General features: G+C 44.7%; 1 protein-coding gene across 8 annotated transcripts in view; it reads right to left on the reverse strand.

The window, feature by feature from the left end:
• The window catches only part of ARHGAP21 (Rho GTPase activating protein 21), a 195531-nt gene that overhangs the window by 114672 nt on the left and 61767 nt on the right, over positions 1-19092 (reverse strand). For all 8 annotated transcript variants that reach the window (XM_073334265.1, XM_073334269.1, XM_073334264.1 and 5 more), the window contains one exon: positions 4286-4468. In XM_073334265.1, coding sequence (XP_073190366.1) covers positions 4286-4468 — 183 coding nt within the window. The remainder of the gene's footprint in view (positions 1-4285; positions 4469-19092) is intronic.

Consider the following 19092-nt stretch of genomic DNA (forward strand, 5'->3'; position numbering starts at 1 on the left):
CTCCTTACTGCACAACTTGAATATTTTCCAGGGTGTCCATACTAGCCAAGTAAAACTGGCTCCTTACATTGGCAAGGGTAAGCAAGAGAATTATCTGTCTTTAGATCACTCAACCCTTGCACATGTGATGGTGTTTTCAAGGTACCTTGCCAACTTCATTTCCAACATCCTGTCTGGATTCCTGCAGCTACTACATTTAAACCAACAACTTTTTGAAAAAACAACGACACTCTTAGCATCATTTGTAATCTGGGATGTGGTGAAGCCATCGCAGACCCAGACTGTTCCTTGCTCCCAGCCTCCTTTCACGGCTTTCTACATTTTATTTTAGAGAGATCAGGATGGAAGAGGCAAGGACTCACTGCCCAAAAAAGCTGCCCACAAACAAGTCCTAAGCTAGGATACCAGAGTCCATGTCTGCTGCAATATCAGAGGTAGGAAGTGTGGTGGTTCAACAATTAAGGTTGGATGTGACTAGGCAAGAAATGTCAAACAGTGCAACTCTTGACTGGAAAGCTTCTTTGTGGAGAGTTCATTCACTGGGGTGGACCAGCATGTGGCTGAACCAGGCAGAATGGTTGTTGAAAGAACTGAGGAGATGAAAGGAATCCTTAAGGATCTTTATTTCCTCTCTGCTCAGTAATGGAAGATCATCTCCCTTAGGAAGTGACTCTTGGTTTTCCCCAATGGTTTATGAAAGCAGCTTCTACAGAGTAGTCCAATCTGATCAGGACATGCTGACTTGCTGGAAGGTTCAGGGATATCAGGACATGTCTAACTGCTTTGAGTTCTAGCAAGTCAATGTGAAACCTCTCCTCTTCCCAAGGAACAACTCCTCCTTCACTAATCTAAAAGGGAAGTGGGTGCTCACCAGTTCAGGTTGCCACTGGTGATAATGGAAAGATTGAGGGGCACCTACAGAAGGGAATACTTTAGGGAACTGGATCAATGTAGCTACCAGGTCAGTGACGCCTTTATTGCCAAGGGAACCTGTAGCTTGCTTTCAGCACTCCCCCAAGGGTCTGAAGAAGGAATACGGAACTGACACGATTTAACAGAGCATGGAACCGGATCATGACAAGATCGGCAGCCTCTAGTAACTCTCTATTTGCAGGTCAGGTAGCTTCCAGCTTTTCTATCCTTTCTGTGGATGTTCATGTTTTTGCCTCCTTCCTGTCTATGACTGTACGCAAAAGCATCAGCCTCTGGTATTGGGATTGTGAGCTTTTATGCAGGTTTAACACAAATCCCAGGGTTTTGAACATGACCTGAGGAGATCTGGATACTGCTTGTTATTACTATTTATTTGTATTACGATGGCCTCTAGGAGCTGCATTCATGGACCAGAACCTCATTGTGACAGACATTGTACAAACAGAACAAAGACATGGTCCTGACCCCAAGGGGCCTGGATGGTCTTTTGGAGGGACTGGGCTTGAATGACTCAGTTATCCAGGTATGGGATCATAAAGAAGCCTTCCAGTGTGAGAGCAGCCGAAATTACCACCATGATCTCCGTGAGGGTTTAGGCAGGGGATATTGATAAGATGGACTGGCAGAGGGATATTTTGGAAGTGAAAGTGACCCACTAAGAACCTTATAAATCTCTAGTGGGATAGGGAGACACAGAGGTGTATGAGAAGTCTTGGGTCTCCAGAAAAGACGATGTATGAGATTTTAAAGACTTATTCCTCTTCCTTCTGCCACTTCACCAAAACCAGAATGGAAGAAGAAACCATGATATTGGCTCCTACTCAGAGTCCTGAGGCAGGTCATTTAGGCTGTTGACTGCCAAAAGCCAGCATGAGAGATTCTTGTAGATCAATTTGTGAGTTTGTCTGACTGAAGTTCAGTCAACAACTGAATGGCCACTATGAATGAAGAGGATAAGCAGGCAGCCATAAATATGTAAGTGCTCCCTAACCCCATAATTTCCTGTTTGAAGCAAGAGTCATAATGGAATGGAGAAACCATTTCCAACATTTCAGAGACAGAAAAGGATTAAGGAAGATGAGTGCCTAACAGCCCTGCTGCAGGAACATGGGGATCCTAGCATCTCAACTCAGGCCTCAAACTCCACTGAAAAAATATTTAAAGCCTTAGATGTGAGGCACCAGAATGGCTCATTCCAGTGGGGACACACTCCTTTGGCTCTCCGAAAAGCTGTCAGAAGCAAAGGCAGAAGGAGCTGAAGACATACAACTAGAATGGGATAAAAGTAGATCTGTCCACTTCCCCTTCCTCTGGGATTTCCCTGGAAGCATATGTTTAATAACCCAAGAGAACCCAAAAGAGCCTCTGGAGAAGACTGGAGAGCTGGATAAGTGAAGAGAAGTGACCTGCTGAGGTTTCTTGTTGGAGACTACAAAAATGGTCTCTGTCAGGAGGAAGCAACAAGGCTGCATAAACCTTGTTCAGCACGGACAAAACTTCCTCACTCCCTTCTACCTCTGCTTCAAACTGGAATCCATCCAGAGAAATCTCTTGGCTGACCCCCTGCTGATCATTCTGTACTGCAGAACAGGGAAACATGTTATGATCACCTGATTCCGACTAGCTAGCAATTTCTGCTGCTGGCTGGCTTCAACAAGTCTGTCAGTGGAAGGGCTCAGGCACAGAATGCAAACCACAACAGACTGCTATAGTGATTTGGAGCAAGAGTGGCAAAGCTTTCCTGCCCAGTTTCTTCTACTCCATAAGGAGTCTGGTAGCCACCCAAGGCACGCAGATACAAAAGAAAGCTTCAGCCAGGAAACTCCAGCTACCTTTGTGCAGGGAGGCAGGAAACAACTAGGGAGCAGAGTCTAGGAAGAGCCAAACAGAGAACTGGGAGCCAAAACTTTTTTTGTTCTTGCCTGGCTCCTTGCCTGGCAGACAGGGCCAGGAGGAACACCCAATGGTTGCATGCACTATGTGAACCCATATCCTTGGAAGAGTAACAAAAATGTTATTTTATGAATAAAGTAATGCTAACTAGATCACCAAAATTGTCTCACTGTTTTCTATCAGTAAAATACACACTTTTTTTTACCCATTGAATACAACTGAACACTTAGAATGTTACAGCAATAGACAGTAATTCATGTTATTTGAGAAAAACCAACGTACTATATAGACAGGTTTCAGAGTAAACAGCCGTGTTAGTCTGTATTCGCAAAAACAAAAGGAGTACTTGTGGCACCTTAGAGACTAACCAATTTATTTGAGCATAAGCTTTCGTGAGCTACAGCTCACTTCATTGGATGCATACTGTGGAAAGTGTAGGACATCTTTTTATATTCACACGAAGCATGAAAAAATACCTCCTCCCATCCCACTCTCCTGCTGCTAATAGCTTATCTAAAGTGATCGCTCTCCTTACAATGTGTATGATAATCAAGTTGGGTCATTTCTAGAATATACAAATACATATCTTGTGTCTCTCCTGGCTAATTGAGAACTGAAAGGCTCTAGCCCTTTTCAGTAGATAACACGTAAATAAAAGAATCATGAAAACTGTCTTTATAGCACACATTAACTTCAGATGTAAATGAATGAAAAGTGAAGCAGATTTCCTACCTTGTATTGTTTACTACTTTTTCCAGGTTGTTCTCTAAATGTGACATCGTGATACAGACACTTTTGATTAAACTGTGTTTTTTTTTTAAAAAATCTGGACAGATGTGTCAATAATTTTATGTCAAAAATTTGCCAAGTTTGGCAGCAATACATTCAAGTTTTACAGTAACAAAGTATTACTGCACTTATTAGTAACCAAACAAAATGTTTTGAAAAACAGAAGATCTTTAAATTATCCTTTTCATATAATTATTTTCCGTTTCTGTCAACGGAAGTCAAAAATAAAGTCTCAGGCCCACACTGATGGGCCGTAGTATTTTGAAAGGGAAAGAATTAAAAACAGGAGGAAGACTTTAGTCTGTGACTTAAGTGAGAAGAGTAGTGCAATAGTGCAACAGTAATCTATCTAAGGAAGCGTACACTTTGTGAGAATAAAGCAGATCAAGGAGTTTGTACTGAAGGAGAGAGCAAATGAGCCTGACATTTATTAGCGCGCATGAAGGTTTTTCACATCAGTGTAAGATTTACACTCACGGAAACAGGAAAGCTTTTATTATCTTAAAAGAGATTATTATTTTGACATGGATCATTTTTCCTAATTGCCACACATCCCTAAGGAGTAAAAAAGAAAGAAAAAAAGAAAACAAAAACCCAACAAAGCATCATAATGCTCTGTTTCTGAAATATGGAGGTGTTTTGAAAAATATCACTCATTCATTTCACTTACTTTAAAAGAAAAGTGAACAGCAGACTCGGGAGGGTAGACAATGAAGTGTCTTAAGGTAAAACCAAAACCCTGAGACGTCCTCCTTAACACAACTGTTTTTGGACCAGGCCAAGAGAATGTTTCTTCTTCCTCCAATGGTGATACAACTTCACTCTGCTCTTTTCCATCTTTATGTTTTGACACCTAAAATAGGTTAGAAAAAAGTGCTATATTAAAAAATACAGAATTTGCAATTTTGTTTTTCTTAAGAGACAATCCATCTACAAGAAACAAAATTTACAAGACAAAATACACAAACAGGATCATCATATCATCAAGCTGTAAATTTGCCTAATACACTAAGACTTGTTCCAGCAAAGATTAAATCTCAGGTTATATCGTGAATATAGCTATTTTTAAATTGTAAGTGAAGCTGTATGTATGTCAGAAAGTCACTGTACAAAAAAAAAAATAATCAAGTGCTAGAGTTTAATACTGTGTACTGAACTAATCTAGGGAGATCCACACAGATTGCAAATCTTGTCTGACTCAATTTACTCCATGTACAAATACTGAGCTGCTTCCTGGGTCTCTGCTGGGATTCCATTTCAGATATTTACCCAGCACAAACCCATACATATACTGTACATATAGACCATTCTATCCTGGCCTGTAATTCGCATAAGAATGGCCTAACAGGGTCAGACCAATGGTATCCTAACATCTGAGAGTGGCCGGTGCCAGATACTTCAGAGGCAATGAACTGAATAGGGCAATTTATTGAGTGATCCATCCCATCGACCAGTCCCAGCTTCTAGCAATCAGAGGCTTAGGGAAACCCAAAGCATGCAGTTGTCCCCCTGACCATCTTGGCTAATAGCCATTGATGGGCCTAACCTCCATGAACTTATCTAATTTTTTTTTTCTAGCCGACCTATATTTTTGGCCTTCACAATGTCCCCTGGCAACAAGTTCCACAGGTTGGCTGTGCATTGTGTGAAGAAGTATTTCTTTATATTTGTTTTAAACCGATGCCTATTAATTTCATTGGGTGACCCCTGGTTCTTGGGTTATGCAAAGGAGTAAATAATACTTCCCTATTCACTTTCTTCATAACATTCGTGATTTTATAGACCTCTAATATCTCCCTCCCCTCAGTCATCTCTTTTCTAATCTGAACAGTTCAAGTCTTTTTAATCTCTCCTTGCATGGAAGTTGTTCCATACCCCTAATCATTTTTGGTGCCCTTCTCTGTACCTTTCCCAATTCTAATATATCTTGTTTGAGATGGGGTGGCTAGAACTGCATGCAGTATTCAAGGTGTGGCATACCAAGGATTTATATAGCAACAGCATATTTTCTGTCTTATTAACTAGCCCTTTCCTAATGGTTCCTAACATTGTTAGCTTTGTGCACTTCCACTGCACATTGGGCATATGTTTTCAGAGAACCATCTGCAATAACTACAAGATCTTTCTTGAATGGTAACAGCTAATTTAGACACCACCATTTTATATGTATATTTGGGATTCCGCTTGTCAGCATGCATTATTCTGAATTTATCAACAATGAATTTCATCTGCCATTTTGTTCCTCAGTCACCCAATTTTGTAAGATTCCCTTTGTCAGTTTTCACAGTCAGCTTTGGATTTAACTATAATTTTATATTGTCTGCAAACTTTGCCACCTCACTGATGTGTTTTTTCCAGATCATTTATGAATATGTTGAACAACTGGCCCCAGTACAGATCCTTGGGGGATGCCGCTACTTACCCCTCTACACTGTGAAAACTGACCATTTATTCCTACCTTTTATTTCCCATCTTTTAACCAGGTACTGATTCATGAGAGGACCTACCCTCTTATCTCACGACTGCTTGCTTTGCTTAAAAATCTTTGATGAGGGATCTTGTCAAAGGCTTTCTGAAAGTCCAAGTACAGTATATCCCCTGGATCACCCTTGCCCACATGCTTGCTGATCCCCTCAAAGATTTCTAAATGACTGAGGAGGCATTATTTCCACTTACGAAAGCCATACTAACTCTTCCCCAACATATTGTGTGCATCTGTCTGTCTGATAATTCTGTTCTTTACTATATAGTGCGCTCAGAATTGGTATTCTGAGAGCAGCAGCTGATGAACCAGATCAGTTTTTACTTTTTAACCTCTTTACTTTGCTCCAACAATCACCTTCCATCTGACAAAACTGACACATACGGTAAAGACTCAGCCATAATTGGTTCACAAGTTAAATGTTCTGTCCCTGAAAAGGAACTACACAAGGTATAGACAAAAAGTAAATCCAACTTCTACTTTACAACAACATTTAGAGCAATGTGACAATGGAAATGAGAAAGGCATTTCATTTGTTAGGCTTCTTGATGGAGGTTTAATCCTTTGCTATTCAAGAAAATACTGACTCAACCTCTTCCTAGAGAGTGATTCACTCCCAAGATGTTTCAGTATGCCAATGTCACCCAAAATTATACAAGTAGCAAAGTCAAAATTCCATCTTGTTACACCCCATTCTCCCAAGCATAAACAAAAGCATGTATTTAAGAAGAACCCCAAATATTTATGTAGATTTCATATAACTATAGCTCAAATTATAAAGTTTTAATAAATTGTATATCTTATTCCTTTATCCAGCTGTATATTCAGGCATTGTGATTTTCCAAGCCAATGCCACTTCATGCTTATTTACCTCAAAGCTAAAGTCAAAATAGATTAAAAAAAAAAATACCATGTGAAAACCTATGAGGCCCTCCAAATTGGATCCAGTGTTCTGTGTCTGCGTTGGGTATTTGACCTAGTAATCACTCCGATGTTTTTTCAGTTAGCACGAACAGTCCCACAACTTTAGTGGAAAAAATAGTTACCTACCTTTTGTAACTGTTCAAGATGTGTTGCTCATGTCCATTCCATTCTAGGTGTGCACGCATGCACATGTGCGGAGATTTTTGCCTTAGCGGTATCCGTATAGTTGGCAGTGGCGTCCCTTTGAGTTGATGATTACCTGTTAGGTTCACTCCCTCTGGGGCACCTGGCATTGGCCACTGTTGGCAGACAGGATATTGAGTTGGATGGACCTTTGGTCTGACCCAGTATGGCCGTTCTTATGCCGCACTCATACGCCAGTATATCAGGCATGGCCGACCCTATGTCCTCTCAGTTCGTGCTTGATGGCAACTCTGACAAAGGGGCACGAGGGCAGGTAATGGAATGGACAGGAGCAACATCTCAAAGAACAACAGTTACAAAAGGTAGGTAACCGGTTTTAATTCTTTGAGTGCTTGCTCATATGAGTCACCTAGAATGGAATTGACAAGCAGTTTTCATGGAGGTGGGCTCAGAGTTCACGGTTATGCAGCTTGCAATAGTGCTCTACCAAAGCCAGCATTGTCTCGGGCCTGCTGAGTAAGTGCGTAATGCGATGTAAATGTGTGGAGAGATGACTAGGTGGCCGCTCTTCAGATCTCTTGGATTGGCATCTGAGCCAAGGTGGTTGCTGATGATGCTTGTGCTCTAGTCAAGCATGCTTTGACTATCGCCAGTGGAGTCACACTCACCTGCTTATAACAGTATTGGATGCAAGCTGAGAGCCAGGACGAGATCCTCTGAGCAGACACTCGGCAACCTTTTATCCTGTCTGCCTCCGCAAGAAACAGCTGCGTTGACTTACAGAAAAGCCATGTCCTGTCAATACAGAAGGCCACCGCACTCCGGACATCCAGGGCACGCAACCTGCACTCCTCTTCAGAATCATGGGGCTTTGGAAAGACGACCGGTAAGAAAATATCTTGGCCGGTATGAAACTGGGAGACTACCGTGGGCTGGGTGCGGCCACAACCAGACCTCGTCCTTGTAGAATACCATATAAGGTGGTTCTAACGCAAGTTACCTGATCTCAGACACACTGTGGGTGGATGCAATCGCCACCCGGGACACAACCTTCCAGGAGAGAAGGAGAAGAGAGCAGGAAGCAAGAGGCTTGAAGGGAGGCCCCACGAGCCTCAATAGCACAAAATTTAAATCCCAGGGAGGGTCAGGATCCCAGACGTGAGGGTACACACGATCCAGACCTCTCAAGAAGCGGGCCGTCAGTTTGTGAGAGAAAACTGACCTGCCTTAGAATGGAAAGCCGAAATAGCAGCCAGGCAGATCCTAACTGACGACAGGGACAAGCCCGGAAGTTTGAGGTGCAGAAGATAGTCCAAGGTCACTTACAAGAGGCCTGCTCAGCCCTGACGCACCGATCTGAGGCTCAGCACATGAATCTTTTCCACTTTGCCTGGTAGGTCACTCTGGTGGAGGGTTTTCTGCTACCCAGCAAGACCTGTTGTACCCAGGTCGAACATTCTTGCTCTTCTGCATTTAGCCAAGCAGCAGCCACACTGTCAAGTTAAACACTTCCAGGCTCGGGTGCAGGAGACTGCTGTGGTTCGGGGACAACGGATCCTGCCAGAGAGGGAGTTGCAGCGGCGCTGCTACTGAAAGATACAGCAGCGTGCCGAACCAGTGCAAGCAAGGCCACTCGGGGGCTATAAGGCTAACCCTCGCCCTGTCCTGTTTGATCTTCTCAAGGATTCGGTGGATCAATGGCATAGACAGAAAAGGCGTACATCAGGGCTACTGACCACAGAAGAAGGAAAGCATCTGACAGTGAACCCCTGTCCATCCCCTGGAGCGAACAGAACACGTGGCATTTCCTGTTCTGGCAGGAGACGAACAAGTCCATCTGGGGAGTTCCCCTGTTTCAGAAGATCATACTGGCCACCTCCCGATGGAGGATAGGAAGGTCCTGCTGAGGCGATCTGCTAGCACATTCTTGGGCCTGGACAGGTGCACGACCACCACATGAATGGCATGCCACACACAGAAGTCCCAAAGGCGGAGAGCTTCTTGGCAAAGGGCTGACAACCTGGTTCTGCCATGTCTGTTGATGTAATACATCGCTGTGGTATTCTCCATGAGGACCTGCACCACCGTGCCCCTTAGGTGGGGTAAGAAAGCCTGGCAGGCCAGATGACCCATTCTGAGCTCCCTGACGATGTGGTGGGCCAGACTGTCCCGCAATGGGTCAGCCCTAGGTGCTTACCTCGCCCAGGTTCAGTGCCTCCTCCACCGCTCCCTAGCCCAGGTCCAAAGTGTTGTAGACCAGGGTCACCAATAGGGATGAGATCACAAAGGGGACTCTTGCCAACACCGACCCAGCGTCCAACCGAGGGGTGACAGGATGTTATCTGGCACCCTGACCACCCAGTCTAGATCGCGTCTGTTGGGGGTGTAAACCAATGCCAGCCATGCTTGCAGAGGCCAGAAGTATAGCCTGACATGACTGTCCACGTATATACAGGCGGCCATGTGGCCCAGCAACTCCAGGCAGGTGAGCCATAGTGAGCAGGTGGTTCTTCACAAGGGAGATCAGGTCCGACATGTCCGGAAAAAACTCAGCTCTGGGAGGAAGGCTAGTGTGGAATCGAGAACCACCCCTATGAACTCTATGCATTGAACTGGCCTTAAGGTGGATTTTTTTCTCATCTATCAACAGACCTAGGTCATGGCAGGTGGAACGAACCAAATGGAGGCTCCTCTGCACTTGGTCCCAAGACCTGTCCTTGATGAGCCAGTCATCGAGACACGGGAAGACCTGGACCCCTTGACATCGGAGGTAAGCAGCCACTGGCGCCATACATTTTGTGAAGACCCTTGGAGGCAATGAGAGGCCAAAGGGGAATGCAATGAATTGGAAATGGCATTCGCCCACTATAAAACGGAGGAAATGTCTAGCACCTTGGAATATGGAGATATAGAAATAGACATTCTTCAAGTTGAGGGTGGCAAACCAGTCTCCCAGATCCAGGGAGGGAATGATGGAAGCCAGGGAGACCATGCAAAACTTCAACTTTTTGAGAGACTTGTTGAGATGTCGCAGGTCTAGAATGGGTCTGAGGCCCCCTTTTGCTTTTGGGATTAGGAAGTAGTGGGAGCAGAACCCCTTTCCCTTCATGTCCCAAGGGACCACCTCCACCATTCCCAGGCGCAGGAGGTTCTCAGCCTCTTGACACAGGAGTTGCTCGTGAGAAGGACAGGAAGGAGAAGGAGTGGGAGGGAGGGGCAGCCAAAAACTGCATGGTGCGACTTTGAGACATTATGTATAGCACCCCTGTCCGAAGTGACTTGGGACCAGGTCGAACGGAAGGGATGAAGACGGGTGAGGAAAGACCAGGGTGGGTCCTGGGAGGTGACTGGGAAAGCGTCACTCTCAACTGCACCCTCAAAACAAGCACTTCTGGCCCCCAGGATGTTTTGCCAGGGCGGGCTGCGGGGGTAAGCAGGAGGAAGAAGGGTGAGGCCAGCTGAAATTAGCGTTTCTGTTTCTTCTTGCAGATCCCGGAAGAGACTGCCAAGGCCCAGGCAGCGTTGGCGGCCGGAACTGCTTTCTCACAGGCTGTATGCATGCCCAGCGAACGAAGGGTGGCCCTGGTGTCTTTTAGCTCATGCACCCTCACAGCCATCTGGTCAGAAAGAGACCACTCCCATCGAATGGGAGATCCTGGATCGAGGTCTGCATTTCTTGGGAGAGACCTGAAGTCTGAAGCCAGGAACTGCACCTCATTACAACCGCTGAGACAACCACCCGGCTGCCAAGTCCACCGCAACCCACGTCATCTGGAGGGATCACCTGGTAGCCATAGAGCTCTCCACCAGGGTGCCAAATTCCTGGACCAAACCCTGTGGAAGGGACCCCTTGAACTTATGGAGGGAGTCCCATAAGTTAAAGTTGTGGTTTGCCACCCGGAACTGCAAACTGGCCGATGAATACATTTTTCTTCCAAACAGATCCAATCATTTGGCCTCTTTAGTTTTGGGGGTTGCGCTGGTATGCCCGTTTGTCTCTTTCATTAGCCACAGAGACCGCTACCAAGTCTGGGGGGGGGGCGTGGGTGTAGAGGTATTCAAATCCCTTGGCCCGGACAAAGTATTTCTTTTCAGCCCTTTTTGAGGAGGGAGGAATGGAGGAAAGTTTGCCAGAGGCTTGGCAATCTTAAGGACACCGTCATGCACCGGTAGTGCAACACAGGTTGGGGTAGAGGCTAACAGGACATTAAACAAGGTGTCTGCCTGCTCAGCCATTTCCTCCACCTCCAGGCCTAAGTTCTCAGCCACCTGACTCAGCAGGGCTTGCTGTATTTTTAAATTGTCCGGCCAGCTGACCCTCAAGTGTCCCGCAACCACCTCATCCAGGGATGAGGATGATGATTGAACATCTGGGGGAGGCTCTGGACATCTTTCTACACAGGAGAGGGAGGCTCAGGGGTGGGCACAATTCCCTGTGACTCTACCACTGAGCGTGCCTCGTGCACTGAGCCTGGTTCCATCGGTGCTACCAGCTGTCACTACGAGGCAGCAGCCAATGAGCGATGTGAAGGGGGCATTGCCATAACCAATGTTCCCCACACGCAGCAATAAGGCCACTGTGCTGGCCATGCTACCAAATCAGCACCATAGACGTCGATGCAGCCTCGGGTGCCCATTTGCGCCAGTGCAGTCTGAGCGAGGGACTGAACTGGGCTTCTGTGCTGGAGAAATCATCTTCTGGTGACCACAGTGGGGCCATGAACGGCTGGGTTTCTTTGCTGACCATTGCTGTCGGAGACCGGTGCCCAGACGTCATTGGTGCCAGTATCGAGGGGACCAGAGACACGACGGGAGCACTTCCACAAGGCAGGCAACTGGGACCTGCTCTGAAATGACAACCAGCAGGAAGGCGAGTGGCGTCAGTAATACGGAGACCTGCGTCTTGCTCTGGGGGATCCGTGTAAGACTGCAGCGATTGAGGGTAAGCCCCAGAGGGTCAGGGCTGTGACTCCAGCAATCAGCAGCAGAGATGGAGAGCACTGCTTCATCTTGTGGGAACGGCGGCACCCCACTGCCCTGAGGGGTTTTAGTGGCTGGCTTGCCCTCATGGGGGGCCTTTGTCAGTTCCTGAGGCACATGCTGCATCGGTGGTGAGGGCAGAGACCTGTGCGCTCTCAGCACCAGAGAGTCTGTGACGGCGTCAGTACCATCAGGTTTTTTGGTCCCATGCCACTCCTGGGAGTCGGTGGTGGACCTTTCACAAGGCTAAAGACCGGACTGGGGAGGCATGAGTGCATGGCCCAGTGACCATGGCCTGTTTTGCCCAGTGCTGGGGATCCATTATTTTTGGTCTTTTTGGGCACTGGGGAATGGTGCCAGGCGGAGCCCAAGGCCTGGGGCACACTACGCAGTGAGGCCGAGGAACTTGGCAAGTCCTGATGGGGCTGCACAGAGGCCGGATGCAGGGCGGACTCCATGAGGAAAACCCTGTCAAGGTTCCTTCCCCACTCTGAACTCTAGGGTACAGTTGTGGGGACCTGCATGAAAAACCCCCTAAGCTTATTTTTACCAGCTTCAGTTAAAACTTCCCCAAGGTACAAACTATTTTACCTTTTGCCCCTGGACTTTATTGCTGTCACCACCAAGTGTCTAATAAATATATAACCGGGAAAGAGCCCGCTTGGAAATGTCTTTCCCCCCAAAAAATCCTCCCAAACTCTACACCCCCTTTCCTGGGGAAGGCTTGATAAAAATCCTCACCAATTTGCATATGTGAACACAGACCCAAACCCTTGGATCTTAAGAACAATGAAAAAGCAATCAGGTTCTTAAAAGAAGAATTTTAATTGAAGAAAAAGTAAAAGAATCACCTCTGTAAAATCAGGATGGTAAATACCTTACAAGGTAATCAGATTCAAAACATAGAGAATCCCTCTAGGCAAAACCTTAAGTTACAAAAAGACACAAAAACCGGAATATACATTCCATTCAGCACAACTTATTTTATCAGCCATTTAAACAAAACAGAATCTAACGCATATTTAACTAGATTGCTTATTACCCCTTTACAGGAGTTCTAACCAGCATTCCTGCTCTGGTCCGGGCAAAAACACACAGAGAGAACCCTTTGCTCCCCTCCATACGCTCCAGCTTTGAAAGTATCTTGTCTCCTCATTGGTCATTTTGGTCTGGTGCCAGCAAGGTTATCTCTAGCTTCTTAACCCTTTACAAGTGAAAGGTTTTTTCCTCTGGCCAGGAGGGATTTAAAAGTGGTTAGCCTTCCCTCTATATTTATGAGAGACCCATAGCCAAATATCCCATTCCTTTTGCCTGCGGGGCCGGAAGTTTTTACAAATTCGGCACTTGTCCCTAACTTGTGACTCCCCTAAGCACTTGAGGCAGCTGCTATGGGGGTCACTTATAGGCATAGGCCTGTTGCACTCTGCGCAGGGCTTAAACCTGGGAGACCGGGGCATGTCCCGCCTGGGACAAAGTCCCCACTGGGACCCTAGCTGCTAACTACTAACTACACTTAACACTAAATACTATACACAAGCTATTTACAAGAGTCTAAATCAGTAGGCGAAAAATCACTAGCCCTTGCAATGCAAGGGAAGGCACTCTGACTAACCACCCTGGGCGGTAAGAAGGAACTGAGAGGGTGTAGGGTCGGTGTCGCCTCATATATCAGCGCATGAGAACAGCACTCAAGGGGGCACCACTGCCAACCCTACAAATACCATTAAGGCAAAATCTCCGACAACCGCGCATATAAGCGCGCGCACACCTGGAATGGAATCAACATGAGCAAGCACACGAAGAAGAAAATTAAAGCTTTACCTTTTAGATTAAAAGTGGGCTAGGTCTCCAATAGAATACTTTTCTCTACAATTTTTTTAATCTATAAGAATGAGAGAGGTGAGAATTAATTTGAATGAGAGAAGAAAGGCAACTATCCAGGGAAAGAAGGCTTCTGCATAGGCTATTTCCCCAAGAGATGTGAATGATAGCAGTATTCATCACTCTTCATCTGTGGGTAAATCGACTGTGGGAAATTAAACACGAAAATCCTGCATATTGTGGGCCTAATCCAATGCCCACTGAAGCCAGTAGAATTGGACTGAAGCCAAAGGGAGAATCCCATAAAAGCCCGAAGCACATGTTGAAGTTATTTGTATATTATTTGTACAGTATTTATTATTCTAACAGTAGCAGTACCTACAGACATCACAGAAAACATAGGTTTTAAGGAGAATTTAAGAGACTCAGGTGGTCATTTGTGAACTTTAGTGAGAAGCTCTCTTCCCAAACATAAAGGGAGTCATGGCAGAATGCGAGAGATGCTTGTTGGAAAAGTGGTTGATCAAGGCCAATGTCACCAGCAGAGTGAAAGAGGGTGATAAAATGTCATAAGAAGAAGTTATCCTGGCAACTTGAAGCCTAAATGATGGAGGGCACTGAAAGCGAGGATAGGAAACCCGTGCTTGGTGTGGTGGAAATGGGCAATCTAGGAGTGGGGATGAGGTGATGAGACAGGCCAAGAAATTTATAGACTTAACTAAACCTTAATTCAACCTTTAAGCACAGCTATCAAGTTATCTATTTAAGCGCTTTACACCACTACCTTACTATGCAGTTTCTGTGCAATTTTTTCCCCTCAGTTCAATAAACTGAATCTTGTAAACAATGTTGATAAATGCTTTAAATTGTAACCCTCAGACTGCCTTGTATTTAAGGGTGTATCCTCTCAAAAAGTCTCTTACATGATCATGAGAAAACAGAGAACCAATCCAAGAAGGACAGAGCTGGTTTGATCCCATTAACTGGGCAAACAGGACAGTACTTGAACCACTGTCCTCAGAACTCTTCATTGCTAAATTTTTCAAGCCAAAGTGCAGGGGATTCAGTTTAAGTCCCACATAGTAGTGTAGAGATAAATGTCAAGTTTGTACAGAATAGGTGGTACATTTGAAAAGTTTTGCCCAAGACAAATGATAGAAATAAGAAAAAAAATCACATTAGATGTGAATGTTACACATTGAAGTGTAAGATAAATATTTAGATAGGTCATGCATATTCCAATGTTTTTCAAAAGTTTAAATTAATACCGTTTATTACAAGAGTGTCACACACACCGTTAATTTATGTAGATAGCAATGGCCTAGTTAATCAAATAGAAATTTCAGAATGAATTTACTAGGGATCACTGAAGTTAATTCTTCTGAAATTGAAATCCGATAGATACAAAAAACCCTGTAAGACCTGAAGTAGCGTCATAACATAGCAATCTGAGTGACCTAAGATTAGACTGTCCCTGGAGTTAAGAGACAAGGTGGGGGAGGTAGTATCTTTTATTGGACCAACTTCTGTTGGTGAGAGAGACAAGCTTTTGATCCACACTGAGTTAAAAGTTAAAATTGTAAAGGAATTAACTTACATTTATGTCAAAATTTAGCTGATGAGATTGCCTATAATGGCATGTGGCCCATTGGCAACTGCCAGTAACAAAAGTCCCCAACTGCTGGAGATGAGACATTAGATGGGGAGGACTCTCAATTACTAGAGAGAATTCTCTCCCTGGTAGGTATTGCCCACATGCTCAGGGTCTGATTGGCATATTTGGGGTCAGGAAGGAATTTTCCCCCAGGTCAAATTGGCAGAGACCCTGGGGGGGTTTCACCTTCCTCTGCACCATGAGGCATAGATCACTTGCAGGTTTAAACTAGTGTAAATGGTGAATTCTGTGTAACTTAAAAAGTCTTCAAATCATGATCTGAGAACTGCAGTAACTCAGCCAGAGTTTAGGGGTCTATTTCAGGAGTGGGTGAGGTTCTGTGGCCTACAATGTGCAGGAGGTCACACTAGATGATCACGAAGGTCCCTTCTGACTTTAAAGTCTATGAAAGATGTTAGATTGACATTTTATTCACAGAGCACGTACAGGGAAGTTAATTCTCCATCTTCAATCTTTAGCTCTCTGAGACTGCCAACAAGGGGTCTGAAAGTATTAATTATAATGACAGCAGCAGTCATGTCACAAAATACAATTTGTTTAATGTCACCCAATGAATAGCCATCAGATGGCAGCAACTTTCAGCCACTGCTGTGACCAGAGAAGGATCTGAATTAGTTACAAGTTAAAAACTCCATGTCATGTTACTAGTCCCATGAACCATCCAGACAAACACCCAAAATTACACCCTATCCATCAAAACCTCCCTCTTTAAAAAAATTTTTTTGGAAGAAAAAGAAGTTTTCCAATATAAAATGAAGCTGTATGATTTACAAGAAAAAAAAATATGCACAGGAAAAATGTTGATTTCTATAGACAAGAATGACTTACTGAGGGCAGAGCTTCTACACACTTTTACTTGTGAACTGAATATGATAGTCACGTAAAAGAATACACATTTCCTAAATTTATTTCTCTCTAAAGAGCCTTCACTTGCATTTCATCAGCATGAAAAATGTAAAAAGAAAAGGAGTACTAGTGGTACCTTAGAGACTAACCAATTTATGAGCTGTAGCTCATGAAAGCTTATGCTCAAATAAATTGGTTAGTCTCTAAGGTGCCACTAGTACTCCTTTTCTTTTTGCGAATACAGACTAACATGGCTGCTACTCTGAAACATGAAAAATGTAGTTAGTTACATAATGAATGATTTATCTTCATTAAACTAAGTTCTGACAAACTAGACTATTTTGTAACATACATCTTAGTAAAGATGTGTGTCTCCGTTTCATTTTAAACAGAAGATAAATCCCTGAATCTCTGTGGATTATCAGATCACACAGTCAGAAACTGAAACACCAAATTAGACAGGAGCTGAACAATCCAAGTTTAAGTACACTTTACCTAAAAAGAGTTCAAGAAACAGTTCTAGAAGTCCTGAGGGAAAGGAGGTTTTTTTCAAATCTCAAAACACCATTTCCTGTTCTGTGTAGTTACCATAATACAGTAACTCCTCACTTAACGTCATAGCTATGTTCCTGAAAAATGCGACTAAGTGAAACGATGTTAAGTGAATCCAGTTTCCCCATAAGAATTAATGTAAATGGGGGGAAATTCCAGGGAAAGGTTCCAGGGAAATTTTCTTTTTTGCCAGACAAATGGCATTATATACATTTCAAACAATTTTAAACAAGCAATAATATACTACAATCATCATTTCTGAGTATGAAGCTTAGTTGAGGCGATGGAGTCAGAGAGTCCTCCCCCTTTACTTCGCATGCTGCATCCTCACTCCCCCCCTCCCCTCCCCTCCCTTCTAAATGCCGCAAGCCAGCTGATTGCTGCAGGCAGGAGGCAGGGGAGGGAGGGGGGAGGCGCGCGCTGAGTCCTCACTCTGCCCCGGGCAGGAGGGAGGGGGGAGATCAGCTGGCTTGCCGGGTTAGGGAGGGAGGGGGCGCCTGCGCGCCAAGTCCTCGCTCTTCCCCCCTCCCTCCAAAACACCGCAAGCCGGCTGATTGCCCTGGGTAGGAGGGAGGGGGGAGGAGCAAGGACTCAGCACACCTCCCCCATCCTTCCCCTGCCTCCAGCAATCAGCTGGCTTGCGGCGTTTTGGAGGCAGGAGGGAGAGGGAAGAAGCAAGGACTTTGCCCCAGGCAGGAGGCAGAGGGAGGGGGAGCCTGTGCGCCATCAGCTGGCTTGCGGTGTTCCGGAGGCAGGGGACGGAGGGGGAGCCTGCACACCAAGTCCTCGCTCCTTCCCCCTCCCTCCAAAATGCCACAAGCCAGCTGATTGCTGCAGGCAGGAGGTGGGGGGAGAAGAGAGAAGGCGCTGAGCTGCGGGGTCTGCCAGCAGGCAGGAGGTGGTATGGGGAGGAGGAGGGTGGCGTGTAGGGAGGCTGCCAGCTGTGGAGAAAGCAGGCAGCCTAACAACGTAAGAGTGGAGCATTGCACAACTTTTCATTGCTGCTCAATTAGGGAGCATGTTCGTTTAACGATGAAACAACGTTAATCAGGACGACTTTAAGTGACGAGTTACTGTACATATGAGATGCTGAAATTTACAGTAAATACTTTGCCTTGAATATTGCATTTAGTAATAAACACTGTTTTCTGAACTGTGAAGTAATCCACAGACTGCAGGATAGACTCTTGAGCTGAATTTAACAATAAGTTAGCATCCTGACAGCCTTCCAACAAGCTGCCCAACTAAACTAAGTAAGATTAGTAGGCATTCTTGATGTTTTTAAATAAAATATTTTTCACATAAAAAGATAAAATATACAACTTTTCAGACCATCTTCATACAACAAAAAGTGGACCAAATAAAGTTCACAAATCCAAACCAATATTTTACAAATCATTAGCAGGTTATCTTTAAGCTTCTGTGTGCTTCGTATGGGTAGCCCCGTGCAACAAAATAGTCCGGCCTGGAGGTGACAAAGGCATGGATAACTGCAACAAAAAATCCTAAATTCTGAGAAATCTTCCAGTTGGCTTCCTTCCCATACTCACAATACACCTCTCTCTCTCTCTCTCTATGTAGAACTCTAACACTGTCTGGTCAGCTGACCACCACTAAACAAACAAATATATTAACAGTTGCCTTAAAAATATCCAACATATTTTACATTCAAGGATGAACATTAACCAATTAATCCTCAAAACAACCCTGCAAGTCAAGTATACAGCTGCTAGTATAAAAGTTTAAATACCATGGAGAAATCTTCAGTCTTTGTGGCAAATTTTGTGACTCCCATTGAGGTTTGAGGGAGTCACTTAGGTTGTGAGTCTACCAAGTCAACAAACTCAAGTCAACAAATTGTAGCATACTGTGTGATGGGCAGTTCACAACCCTGACTGCATTTTGGTTTATGTAATAAACAGTAAAATGTTACAGGGGACTACTTACAGTGTAAATTAATGCTCTGAATGAAGGTACAAGCAAATACAGTACCAGAAAATCCAAAGTTATATTCCCTATTTTTTATGTGCATGTCTGGTCTATTACATACATA

This window comes from Lepidochelys kempii, chromosome 2 (genome assembly GCF_965140265.1).
Source record: "Lepidochelys kempii isolate rLepKem1 chromosome 2, rLepKem1.hap2, whole genome shotgun sequence".
In the NCBI taxonomy this organism is placed as follows: Eukaryota; Metazoa; Chordata; order Testudines; family Cheloniidae; genus Lepidochelys; species Lepidochelys kempii.